The sequence below is a fragment of the Pyricularia pennisetigena genome, assembly GCF_004337985.1.
Source record: "Pyricularia pennisetigena strain Br36 chromosome 4 map unlocalized Pyricularia_pennisetigena_Br36_Scf_9, whole genome shotgun sequence".
NCBI classification, from domain to species: Eukaryota; Fungi; Ascomycota; class Sordariomycetes; order Magnaporthales; family Pyriculariaceae; genus Pyricularia; species Pyricularia pennisetigena.
The window spans coordinates 821,106-834,370 of NW_021940921.1; the positions used below are offsets into that span (position 1 = coordinate 821,106).

The 13,265-nt window shown below is 49.2% G+C and overlaps 4 protein-coding genes across 4 annotated transcripts; 3 read left to right on the forward strand and 1 right to left on the reverse strand.

The window, feature by feature from the left end:
* Positions 1–760: 760 nt before the first annotated feature.
* PpBr36_10238 (uncharacterized protein) lies at positions 761–2,047 on the forward strand (the record flags this gene model as incomplete). The annotated part of the gene is made up of 1 exon (XM_029897351.1): positions 761–2,047. One exon carries the CDS (start codon positions 761–763, stop codon positions 2,045–2,047), a length of 1,287 nt encoding a protein of 428 aa, XP_029744205.1.
* A 3,388-nt stretch (positions 2,048–5,435) lies between these two features.
* Positions 5,436–5,896, forward strand: PpBr36_10239 (uncharacterized protein; the record flags this gene model as incomplete). The annotated part of the gene is made up of 2 exons (XM_029897352.1): positions 5,436–5,679; positions 5,868–5,896. 2 exons carry the CDS (start codon positions 5,436–5,438, stop codon positions 5,894–5,896), a joined length of 273 nt encoding a protein of 90 aa, XP_029744362.1.
* Positions 5,897–6,962: 1,066 nt separating this feature from the next.
* PpBr36_10240 (uncharacterized protein) lies at positions 6,963–8,516 on the forward strand (the record flags this gene model as incomplete). Its single annotated transcript, XM_029897353.1, has 6 exons — positions 6,963–7,506; positions 7,596–7,624; positions 7,715–7,803; positions 7,901–7,977; positions 8,059–8,089; positions 8,162–8,516. 6 exons carry the CDS (start codon positions 6,963–6,965, stop codon positions 8,514–8,516), a joined length of 1,125 nt encoding a protein of 374 aa, XP_029744242.1.
* A 2,260-nt stretch (positions 8,517–10,776) lies between these two features.
* Positions 10,777–11,225, reverse strand: PpBr36_10241 (uncharacterized protein; the record flags this gene model as incomplete). The annotated part of the gene is made up of 2 exons (XM_029897354.1): positions 10,777–10,885; positions 10,924–11,225. 2 exons carry the CDS (start codon positions 11,223–11,225, stop codon positions 10,777–10,779), a joined length of 411 nt encoding a protein of 136 aa, XP_029744241.1.
* Positions 11,226–13,265: the final 2,040 nt, after the last annotated feature.

Below are 13,265 nucleotides of genomic sequence, written 5' to 3' on the forward strand. Positions count from 1 at the left end.
TTTTTTTTTTTTTTTTTCTCCTTGCGTCGTGCTTCTTAAAAAGGGGGAAAAAAAAGAGAAAAAAAAAAAAAAAAAAAAAAAAAAACCTCGGCGCCTAGCGCCTATCTACAGGTGGGTGCTCAGCCGACGATCTTTTGCATATTCATGTTTTTAGCAGCAGACCCTCAACGCAGCGAGGCTTGGTAGCGGCGTATTTAGATTTACTCTGCGCGCAAATCTTGGTGAAATTGCTGGTTATAGTGCACCAGGGAGTCAAGTCAGGTCTGTCCACGAGGCTACCAACTTTTTCTATTTTGAACCGATTGTCGTTTTAGAGGATTTGCAAATCGGAAACGTGACGCCTCATGCGTTGTGCGGGATCTGCATTGGATACGGGTTGAGAGTGTATTTTTGCAACTATTCATAATGCTAAGCTAACTTTATCTGGGTACAACCATGAACCCTTGGGGGCTAATACTATGATGTCTTTGAAACCCTTTTATTATAAAACTACATTCTCCCAACCTTCCAATATGGCTTTTTTTTTCTCTCTTTTTTCCTCATCCCTTTTGGAATCAAACATTTGGTTTACTTTCCTTTAGTTTTCTCTCGTTTCGCAGTTTGCGTTTTTCCTTTTTTTCCTTTATTTTTTTTTTCCTTTTAATTTTCCCCCACACTCTTTTTTCTCTTGGCTTTACACAAACCAGCCTAATTGCCTCTTTCGGTCTCCAATTTTTTTACTCCTTTTTTTGTGTCTTTCTCTTCTCTGACTTGAAGAACAATGAGGCCCGCCAACCTTTTGCAGCTCGTTGCCCTGGGAGCCATTGTCCCAGGAGCACTCGGCGCTCCGCAGGCTGGACAGGGCGCCCTTACCCGACAAGGCCGTGGGTCGTACTCGAATCCCGAGCTGGGGAGCCAGTCTAGCTACCTCAACAGCCACCTCTCGTCGTCCCGCGCCAACAGCCTTCCCGTCCCGGTTCGCCCTGCCGGCGCCAACGGCAACAACGGCTATCCCGTCCCGGTTCGCCCTGCCGGCGCCGGGCCCGCGTCGGGTTACCAGGGTTCTTCGGGGTCTTGGAGGCAAAACTCGGCTGGCTTCGGCCGCCAGGATTCTATGGGCTCTTCGGGGGGTGGCCTAGGCCGCTCGGGCACCCTCTACCGGCAGAATTCAATGGGTGGTGAAGACAGGTTTCACGATTCGTCTGACGAGTTTGATCAGTCCGGCTCGGGAGGCGCCGCCATGGGCGGTTCCATGGGTAGTTCCATGGGTAGTTCCATGGGTAGTTCCATGGGTAGTTCCATGGGTGGTTCACCAGGTGGCTCCATGGGTGGTTCCATGGGTGGTTCCATGGGTGGTTCCATGGGTGGTTCACCAGGTGGCTCCATGGGGGGTTCCATGGGTGGTGCAGCGGGTGGTGCCATGGGTGGTGCAGCCGGCGGTGCCATGGGTGGTGCCATGGGTGGTGCAGCCGGCGGTGCCATGGGTGGTGCCGAGGATGGTGCAGCAGGTGCCGGTGCCGGTGGCCGTGGCCGTTTCCGCAATGGTATCAACAAGATTAAGGACCGGTTTAACCGGAACGGTCAAGCCGCTGACCCCAACGTTGACCCTTCGGCGGCCGATACTCAGGCCCAGGGTGGCGGCCGTAGCCGTTTCCGCAATGGTTTCAACCAGATCAAGGACAGGTTTAACCGGAACGGTCAAGCCGCTGACCCCAACGCTGACCCTTCGGCGGCCGATACTCAGGCCCAGGGTGGCGGCCGTAGCCGTTTCCGCAATGGTTTCAACCAGATGAGGAACAAGTTTAACCGGAACGGTCAAGCCGCTGACCCCAACGCTGACCCCTCGGCGGCCGATACTCAGGCCCAGGGTGGCGGCCGTAGCTCCGTTTTCCGCAATGGTTTCAACCAGATGAGGAGCAAGTTTAACCGGAACGGTCAAGCCGCTGACCCCAACGCTGACCCCTCGGCGGCCGGTGCTCAGGCCCAGAGTGGCGGCCGTACCTCCGGCTTCGGCGGCCGTTTCAAGAAATTCACGGCAGGGATGCGCAGGGGACGGTCAAGCCGCTAACCCCAACGCTGACCCTTCGGCGGCCGGTGCTCAGGCCCAGGGTGGTCGCCGCAACCGCTTCTCTAGCGGTTTCAAGCCCAAGTTCCAGGCCGAGTTCTTCAGGCACGGCCCAAGCCCCGGCCCTTTGGGGGAGGAGTCTCATGAAAACGCTTCTGCAGCGCCCTTGGGGTTGGGGAGAAGGTCGTTTGGAGCTGCAACCGCTGCATTGGAAGCGAGTACGAGACCATGGCATTGTTTGATTTTTGTTTTGGGGTGACTTGTCTGTCAGCCTGAACACCTGGTTTTGTATAGCGCAAGATTGTTTTTTGTCCTTTGTTTTTTGTATTTTGTCTTTTGAATAATTTCCACTAAACCCTATCTTTTATATAATAAACCAAATTGTTTTCCTGAGCTCTGGTTCGACTTTGCAAAGTGTATAGACTGATAAGTGGTAGATGGCTTTTAAGAAGAAGAAAAAAAAGAAAAAAAAAAGGAAGAACGGCACAAGGTGGCACCCAGTGCTATAATTAGATCAAGCGGGTCGTGCCGCGGTCAAAATTGTGAATAGAGACTCAGGCGCTTGCCTGTTACTGGCTGCAGCCCCAGCTTTGGGCCCATTTCCAAATATACAATTATGCCCCAAGAGTCCAATTCATGTTACTTGATGTATTATTTTTGTTTGGGAGAGTAGCCAAGGAGGAGGTAGTGCGTTACTCGCCCACTTACTCGCACTTTTTCAAGAGACCTGTTGAAGTGGGTTCATTCGGGCTTCAGCGCATTGTGGCTTGAAGCAGTATACGACTCGAGCTATCCCCATCACTTGGCATTTGATTTACTGCCAGCCACATAAGTGAAAGATGACATAAAGCAGCAGCCACTGCCTGATTGAACGTTGATTATAATAAAAAGACCTCCTTTTCCGGTCCACTTGTAATCAAAACATGTTTGTTCTAAAATGCCAACTCACCTCCCTGGATCTGGGATCTCCTCAAGTCTCGTTTCATAAGAGTCTTCTCATAGGGTATAAAACAGCCTTTCCTGTGTCTTTATTACTTTCAAATGTGTCTTTGTCAGTTTGTATTGCTTTGTATTGCTTTCAGGCCTCGTTCTACCTTCTCTCATTGAGTTTGTTTCAGGCATTCTTGTGAAAAAAATTCAAGCTCCATTTTCATCTCTGGAGAAACCCCTCACTGGCCGAACTTTTTATCTATCTTGTCTTTACCCACCTCAACATGGAGACAAAGACAATTGCTCAGCTCCTTTTTCTTTTCACCGTTGGTAGTGTTGCCGCGCCTACTCGTCTTGTGGGCACCCAAGCCGTCGGAACTCGAGCCGCTGAACCTGCTGGTCTCTCCCAGCCTTTGAGGTTGAAAGACCGCGGCAATGAGATCGAAGGTGCCGGCTCAGACTTTCAGCTGCGTGCTAGATCATTTTACTGTCCTCACCCGAATTGCGATATGGCTTTCTCAACTAAGTGGGGTAGGGATCGTCATGTGAGAACGACGGTACACCCTCCCCGGCCAGCGGACGATCAAGCAGCAGACCCCAACAACTAAATCAGAGGAAATGTTTTTCTTTCGACGTTTAACTCCTCCAATTCCAGTTTGTCCAGAACTAGCTTCCCCTGAAATGCATCTCTCCCACCGTCGTATATGTGCAGAGGTTGCAGGAAGCTTTGGGACGACCGGGCCAACAGAGACCATGATGAGATGTGTGCGGCGCGCATCGAACCCCCCAGTATTGATAGTGATAGTGATGGAGAATATCAGTCCTGCCGCTCCTCCTCATGGTCAGCGAGTGTATCCTCATCCAGAGTACACCCCAAGGTTTCAACTTGCGGCCGACAGAGACTTTTATGAGAATACGACAGTTCATTCATGCCAAAGACATGTCCAAAGATTTATGCGATGGATTGTCCAAGAGTTATGCCATGGGGCGGGCGCGAAAAGATTTGCAGGCATTGATTCATAAAAGTGCCATGTAACACGGTCGAATCATTGGGACATGGAAAGTAGTTGCACAGTTGAGGGTATCATTCTAAATGCAGATGCTGGCTTATTCACCCAGACTGGACATCCATCAACAGAGCCAAGCTCGACAACTTACAGACGCAATTCAGAATCCATTGCCAGAAAAGTTCCCACAGATGTGCTTTCTCTTTGCCTCGGCCGGCTGCACCAACAACGCTTGCTTCGAAACCTGGTCAATTACTGCCATTGGACTTGGCACAGAATTCCCATCCACGGTGACGGGTTGTCAAATATTAGGTTAGCGGCAGTCATAGATTACGTATGTCAATGAGACATGCAAGGCTTGCAGCCAAAACGCCGCCTGGACTGTTCGTGCAGGGGGTAGAGTTAGAGTCAAATGTAACGCTAATAGGTGCTCGGTCACCAAACCCGCCCCCGAATATGAGCCAGGCGGTCTCCTCAGCTCCCGCTCGCGTGGGATTAACCCCATCAAAAAGCCGGTCGTCACGGGCGGACAAGGATCAGTGCCTGGGTTCGCGTCGCCGGCGCAGTTGATGACTGGTGACAGCCTGGCCAAAATGGACAACCGCGGCCAGGCCGATTCCTTTGAGGAGTTTCATCGTCGTGGTTATACTTGTCTCTCTTTCATCCGTTCTTGTCCGGAATGGTTCTGGCTCCAGGAGGTGAAACAAGTAAAAAAGCAAAGATTAAAGACAATCCAACAAGGCGTTAGCAGTCCATGCTGTACTTGACGCTTTTCGATTTGAATAAAGGTGTTGATGCTGACGGACTACTGTGCACTGGGCTTTGGATAGCTTGGTGAGGTGATTTTGAGTTATCCATTTTGCCTGTGGAGCTGATCCGTTGAACGAAGATGGCATGAACACGTCGGTGGTTGCAGGGGCGCGTCGCCAAGCCAGCTAGAAAAAAAAAACAAAAGAAAAAAAAAAAAGAAACCAAGGACTTCGCAATCAAAAAAGATATATCTCGGGCCCTTCTACGACCCCGACGCATAGCACATTGACTACATTTTCAAGCTTTATCCCTGGAAGATGCGGCACGTGACAAATTAGGAAAAGCGTGCCTCGCCGGCATGGAGAAGATTGGTAAAAGGTGTGAAAAAAAAGGGGGAATGAATTGGCGACACGGCAAAGTTCGGTGTCCCTTCTAAGATGCTTGGCTCCAGAGTAACAAAGTCATCTTCGCGACCACCTGGAAAATTTCAAGGACGGCCCGCGCAGAGAATTGCAATATGCCTCGATCCCGAAAAGCCAGCCAAAACGACGCAATAGGCACAAAAACCCACCTTTGTGAGGGCGCGGGAATCGCCCTGTGCGAAGGCGAGCGCGTCATAAGGCACTTGGACGTGGGACCGGGTACGGGGAGGATGCCAACGCGGTGCAAGAGCTCTCCTTGCTGCTGCAGCTCGTGCATGATAGATGGGCGAGGGTTTCTGGCTCGTCTCGGGGCTCTGGATGGTAGACGGAGAGCCAGCGTCAATGTGGATCCGCGAGTATCTGGACCCTGTCACGGGCAACATGTCGTGCTTTGTGCCGCGCGTCATCGAGGACGTCGCCCAGCTCGCATATGAGGGGGAGCTGGTCCAGACGCTCGAAGGGATCGAGGCGGCCTTATCAATTGAGACGTATACTCAGGAGTGGCTGTTGGAGCGCGGCGAGCTGAGTGACCTTTTTTTTTTTTTTTTTTTTTCCGGCGTACATCGATGGGGTTCGTTTCATTACCAGTGGACTTGGGCGACGGGATGAACGAGAAAATACGCACCGAATTGCCCACGAAAAAAAAAAAAAAGATGCTCGTAAACTCTAGTAGCAGGCCATTGGATGGCAGCATCTCCATCTGTCGACGAACAGCCAAGAGTTCGTTCACCTTTGACCAGTAATATTCAGTGGTGATCCCACACCGCGAACCCGTCGAGGGTCCTCCTTGGGATCATATCTTCTCAGCAAGATTAAGATTGAGCTGGGGAAGGGTTTAATCTCGAGAAAAAAGTTGGAGAGTGGCGAAGGGATCCACGCACCAAGATTGCAATCGGCGATCTCAGAAGTATTAGAGTTTCGACGTTAAAGAGGGTCTAATGTACCTAATTCTAGTGCAAAGCAACTGGTCTGGCACCATTCAGTTTACGGTAAAAGGAGATTTCGGCTTCGGATTCCGTGCGCCAGTGACTTGTCGGCCCTTGCAGGCTGACGGGCTTGTAGCGACTGGTTACCGCCGCAGCGGATTGTGGCGGTTTGCGGGTTTGTAAATGGATCAAGCTATGCACCTACCAGGGGAGACGATGTCAGTGGAGAGATAGACAAAATCACTGCAAGAGAAAAAAAAAAAAAAAAAGTATAAGTACGAGTACGTCTTAAGCTTCCAGCGTTCTCGACATGGTATTCCCCCTCAGCGACTGGCAATTACCACCAGAAACAAAAACGATTGGACCCCCATATAGACTTTTCAAAAAATTGTTCCCAATGTAACCAAAGAAAAAGAAAAAATCCAACCAATAGGTTGATAACCGACAACCTGGAACCCGACGCTGCAGCTATAAGCTTTGACAAGTCCGTCCGCAAAGCAGAGTGCTGGCATGCAGCAAGCGGTCTCTGTGCAAGAAGAAAGAAAGGATATTGTGTCAGGAAGAGACTCAGGGATGGGAGGGAAAGTTTTTCTTTTTTTTTTTTTCTCTCTCTCTTCAATTGCATATATGTGCGTGATGGATTTTCCCAGCCCCGCCGCACCGGCCATCCCGACTCTTTCTCGCGCATATATCTGTAATCTTCCACCCTGGTATCGGCCATTGGATTTGGCCAGGGCTCCCGGTCGATTCGATCGATGAGACGAAAACTGGTTGGTCTTAAAAAACAAACCATGACGCTGCACGGCCGATGACATTGAGATCCCCCACCACCGCTAAACCCCTCCCCCCAAGGACCTCCTCCAAGCACCTAGCTCCGTCAACAATGGACCACAGAGGTGCCGAGGCCGAGGACAATCGAGGCCCACAGATACTGGCCGTCGCCATCCCGCTCGTGGCCGTCGCCACCATCTTCGTCGCCGCCAGACTGTACACCAAGGCCGTCATAAAAAAACTGGTCTACTTGGAAGATTACATCATCGGCTTCAGCAACCTGCTGCTATGGGCCGAAGTGGGTCTGTACTTTGCCGCGGTCAGGCACGGGGAAGGGAGGCACATCTGGACCCTGACCGAGGAGGAGCTCGAGGCGTCGCGGATGTGGTTCATCGTCGCCTCCATACCGGGCGTCACCGCGCTGGGGCTGCCCAAAATCGCCATCGCCTTGATGCTCAACAGGATCCTCTTTGCGAGCAAGTGGCTCACGACGGCCTCGTGGGTTTTCTCCGGCGTCACTACAATGAATTTCATAGCCGTCCTCTTTCTGCTGGTTTTTCAGTGCTCGCCAATTCGAGCGGCCTGGTCTGCCAACGTTGCCGACGCGAGATGTTATGACCCCGACCTGATCGTCAATGTTTGTCTATACGCTTCAGGTACGAACCCATATCCACACCGGTCCTGGGCTCTCGGGGGCCCTGAGGATTGTGCTTTCAGCTGACGCGTACTTGATCTGCAAAAAAAGTGTTCTCTGCCATCACAGATCTTTACTTTGTAAGTAATACATTTATTTGTTCGAGCCTGCTACCACAGCCGCAAAACGGAGAGTAGCAAAGCTCTGCTGACATCATAATGACCTTTAAGGCATTCTGGCCCGCTGTCGTCATCCTTAGACTCGGTATGGACACACAGAAGTCCGTTGGACTCAGCTGTGTGCTGGGGCTTGGGGTCTTGTAAGTAGAGGCTTCCAGCACCAAAAACCTTCTGACCTTTCTCGGAGATCTGCTCTTCATTTTTTTTTTTTTTTTTCACACGTGACTGATGCGTCAGTGTCACCCAAAGTGCGTGTGCGGTTGCCCTATACAAGGTGTCTCTACTTCCGCTCATGGCAAGCCCAGACTTTACTTGTACGAAAAGCAACAATGCTCTTATCCAACTCAGTCGATGTTTCAAGAGAGAATCCGTAACTCACAATGGCGTGCTCACAGATGACTGTGCAGATCTCATGATATGGACAGTGTAAGCGTGATCATACCGTAGCCCCGTCAAACAACATAGTCTCGATATACAGCTAACTCTGCTGTCTCACAGAGCCGAAGCATCGGCGATTCTGATCGCCTCGTCCATCCCCATGCTGACTCCGATATACCTCTTGATCATGCGACGGCGCAGAGACGGAGAGAATCGAAATGAGACTCGAAAAGCCCCAGTCGATGAACTCATGCACCAACTGAGCCACCAGCGTCAAAATCAAATTCAACGCCACGTTTGGGATGTGGAAACGGGCGTCTTCCACCGAAACACAAAGCGTCAGCCTTGTGCAGGCATGCCGAGCTCTGCGAAGGCCGGGAGCATTGTAGGCGATAACGCGCGGAGCTCGGGAGATAGAAACAGTCGTGCAATCCACAAGGTAGAGCATTATAATGAAACACAAAAAGCAGTCTGATGTTTGTTTTTAGTTTTTCTGCTGCTTGACTGATGCAAAGTAGGAGGTCGACGGTGGCCGTCGACTAACATGCTGCTTTTGATTGCCAAAGGCTTCATCACTATCGGGCCACGCGTCTTGAAATGCCACTTCAATACGCAACTTGATAGCGAGTAGATATATCATTAGGCTTTGGTGCGTGGGACTTTGGTATCATCAGTTTGGATATGCGGTGGTCCCAGAGCAAATTATCAAAACTTTTACTGCGGTTGTAGACCGGATTTTAGACACATCAATTGTTGCAAATGTCAGCAAAACGTATCGCCGCGTCTTGTTTTGTGCTGAAAGCAACCAAAGCGCCAAAAACGACCTGTACGACATTGACCAAAAGCCGACAACGTCGACCGACCTAAAGATTAAAGCTGGTGGTTACCCCATCCCATAGCTTCGCCGACGCTCACACCGAAAGGCATCTCAGGGATTTCGCAGCCATGGGTCTAGACGTGACGCAAGCTTGAGTGCTGTGACCAGAGGCCGAAATGAACGTGCAGAAGCTGGGAGCTTTTCCAGTGCTCTTTTATGGGGAAACAGAAGGCCAGCACCGAGTGACAGTTTTGTGGGACTTGGCGTAGTTTAATTTTGAAATTGAATATCTAAACTTGTCTCTTCTATACTGTCGCTGAAAATGTTTCCCACCACGGAGTGGGCTTTGAAAAAATATTTTTTTGGTCGGAAGAAAAAAGAAAAGCAGTCTTTTTTTTTTTTTTTTTTTTTTTTTTTTTTGGATCGATTGCACACCTCCTTGTCTCTTCCCTGTTTTCTCCCCAGCTTACTGGCTTCCCGAAGGCGGGTTTTTCTTGTTGTATACTTGTCCGTTCTTGCCCGGCTTGTTTGTGTTCTCCTTGGTTTTCGTTCTACTTAGCGCCACCAGCTCCTCGTTTTTATGGTCCTTGACCAGATGGTGAGCGAGAGCAAATTCGCTAAAGTGAAGGCCACACAAGTGACACTTGGGTTTCCACCAAGGAAATGAACGGGGTTTCAACTGCTTATTCTGGACCTCAGAGAGATCGACCGGAGTGGGAATGGCTTGGGCGACGATGGCAAGTAAGGCCAAAATTTGAATGAATTTAAGAACGTACATGTTGAAGGATAGTTTGGAAGATGCAAATATCTGGATAGGTCCTGCTGGAAAATGTCAGTGAAGCGAAAATGGCTAATGAGAGACTGAGAGTTGAGGTGAGGGGTTGGAGGGTCGAGATAAAACCGTTGAGATGCTTCTTTTTATGCTGAGTGTCGATGCGTACAAGTTTTAGTAGCACTTCAAAATAACCAATAACAGATACATAGTAGTTTAAAAATAGATTTTCTTTTTCAGAAACAAGCTCGGTCGTCCTCCGTCGTGGTTATATTTAGAATACTCTAAGTCGGTTCAATTAATCAATCAAGTCTTTGCCACCCATAACAGTCGGAAATTCAGGGAATAGATTGAACCTGTTCAAAGAAGGCTCGGCGTTTCCAAAAAGCCCAAAATTGAACGCGGAGGCGGGGTTTGGCAACCCACCGGGCCCCGTGGCAAAAGCCGTAAAAATATATATATTTTGCGTATTAAGATAAAATATAAAATCGCAATTGTGTACAAAATTTAAATGGAAAATAAACTTATCAGATTTTTATTTTACAATTGAAGTTTCTTTTTTGTTTATTTTATATCTTGTATTCGCCCCAATATAGAAACCCGCGTGTTACCCAATTCGGGTTGAGCCCGCCAGCCCACGGGCATGATTAGTTCTTTGAAGGTAGGATGGTATTTTCACAAAATGGCATGATAACTAACCGAATTTGCCACTGATGGGCGGGAGGTTGGAAATCAATGCAGGAGATATCATAAAGATTTCTAAGGTTTATGGATTTGATATTGGTAAACAATCGCAAATATTTAATTATCCGTTATCCCAGCCAGGCTTTCGCTATAATCATCTAGCTGTTCTATATGAAATTATCGGGACTAAGTTTGTCCATTACCCGCTCGTGCTTTTTCAACCTTGCAGATTCCTTCCTGTCTAACTTTTCATTCTCCTTCTTCACTTTCTTTTCGAGCTTCTCTTGCGCCTTTTTCTTCTTATTTTCTGACCATGCGGCGTATCCAGGGTGTGCCCTGGAGGGCTTGAACCCCCTGTCCAAGGCGACGTGAAGACATTGGTAATGACATTCGTCCCTCGTCTTTTGAGCTACATTAGACTTTTTTCTCCTTTTATTCTCCATTCCCAACCCGGTGTCGGGATTAGTGCTCGCCCGATCGGAACCTGAAGACTCTGCGCGGGTTTGCAAACTTCCCTTCCTCTGCTGCTGTTCCTGCAATCCCCTGTTTCCCCATGTCAAGTAAGCCTCGTCTGCCTTCTTGTCCTTGTTGTTTTTCCATGCGACATACCTTGGGCGGTTCTTCTGGTCGCGCATACAATCGGGCTGAAACGCATTGTCCAAGGCCTTTTTAGCGAAGCCAGTCCCCTTTTTTGTTTGACTCCTACCGCTCAGTGTGTCGTAGCCTCCGAGGTTGGGACCTGGAGTCTCTGCGCGGGCATGGAGTCTTCGGGCGGGACATGCCGCGACGGCGCGAGGACCGCCAGCGTTACCAGCAGTCGTGCTGGCGGGAATGGCCGGTACCGGGGCGCTCAGGACCGTAGTGCTAAGGGCGAGGAATGCCCAGAGTTGAGAGATCATGGAGAGATGCATCTTGAAACGACTCAGTATTCAACGTGGTGCGGCCAAAAGGCAAGGTAGCAAAAGTGAAGCCAAGACTGAGCACGGTGAAATAGAATGTTTGAAGGAAGAGACTAAGAAAATGCCGCCGACTGATCAACACCGAAGAGGAAAAAATTAGGTAATTGCTTTATTGTGCAAGGAAATGTTTGATTAACACGAGTAGTCGCACTAAGTGGCCTAAAGCTCCAAGTAAAAGACTCGATCCGGGCCCGAGTCAGGGCATAAGAGGCAATTATCTACCATCATGCACGGCAACAAGGGAATCAGCAGGGCCAGAGTCCGGATCCATGGCGCACGAGATGCGCAGGGCCTAGGTAATGAACCGGTTTCTGCAACACCTCCTTGTGTGATTTGTACTAGGAAGACAGACGCTTGAAATATTCGGTTGAAACAATAGAGCTAGCTGTTTATTCCGTAAGCTTATGGGGCGCCATGAACAGTTATTCTCGGCAGAAACACGCGTCATCCGATCAAGCGTCATTTGCTATTAGTTCAACCTGAGTACAACTGTACAAGAGGTTGCTTTGGCGGGGTTCTCCATTTTGCTGAGTGGAAAATGCTCCAGCTATCAAGCGTGGGTTTTGGTGAATCGACTTGCAGCACTTTTCTTCTCTTTCGGTACTACTGTAGACAAACTTTTATGGGTTATACATGACTCGCTTGGCACACATGTTGGCGTATTTAACGGAAGATGGTCCGCACCATTCTGAAGGGTTCCGGAAACAATCTTTAAAGATTTAAACGCTATAGGTGTATAACAATGGCGACCTACGCCCTTTTAGGTGGGAAAGTAGTTCTTGCCTATGGAAAAGGGGACGATCGAACCGCCATATGTTAATTTGTACTGGATATACAGCCGTATTTTACGGAAACATTATTCCAAGACCTTCCGCCACGTCTAGTTTGATATGTTAACTTTGCGTAAATTAATAAATCCTATTTCCAGTCCTCTCACCCTTCGCTATCTAGCTTGTAGCTAATAGGCTTTTCTTTTATATTTGCGAATTCCAGTCCCCGATTCGAACTGTTGCTGAAAACTAAGCCTTTTACTCTATATCCGTGCTGACTTATCGCCGCGTTCGGCGGCCCAGAGAATTTGTTCCGCACAAAATCGCAAGTCTTAAAACGATAACGGAGTTCCTATAACGGCTTCGACAGTGCCCAAATAAGTGGATGGCCCCTTTAAGCCGGTTTTAAGAGGGATTCTCGGTATACCCCATTCTCGGAAGGCTTTTGCAATTGGCATAGTACTGAAGTGATATTGGGATGTGGCAAAAGCTTGGATTACCTGAAGCAGGGTACGGAACGTTTTCTTTGAGTGTCTCGACATCTTATGGACGGGCTTACCAACTTCGCGGGGCCCGACCTTGGCGGTGTTGTTACTCAAGAAGCAGACCGCTAAAGCGACTTCCTCATTGTTTCACCCAGGGATGCGGTCTTGGTTCTTTCATCTCCTTCTCCTTTCAAACAACATCAATGCCATTTGTCCCCGCTATTACAGCCAGTTAAAATCTCTCCTGCTATTCCATTTTCGCTTCCCAGGGATTTATAGCATTATCTCATCGCTATACCGCTACTCCACAATGTCCAGTCGCCTTCGCGAATCCGTTCAACAAATCGACCAAGACTTGTGGCTCATCGGCGATCAGTTCATTATCCGCCGTCAGCTTTCTGCTCCTACCGATCACCTTTGGAAAGATAGCGACGGCTTTTGGTACATCATATTGGCGGCAGCCGCACTGTTTCCACCGGCTGTGCCCCTGCCATCTGACAGTCACATCAGCAAAATGCATGATCAGAAATATCCGGAAGTTGAAGCGGCTTGGAAGAAGTGGTTGAAAGAGCGATTTCCTTCATAGTGAAGTTGCCAAATTGTAAGGTTTGTGGTTGAAAAGAGAGGCAGGTAAAACTTGTCCACGGTATTTCCGCCGCCGAAAGCCTCTCGCAACGTGTGCATTTCTCACGTGCGAGGCCACTCTTCTCCGATTTGCTCAATTCTAAAAATCCGCA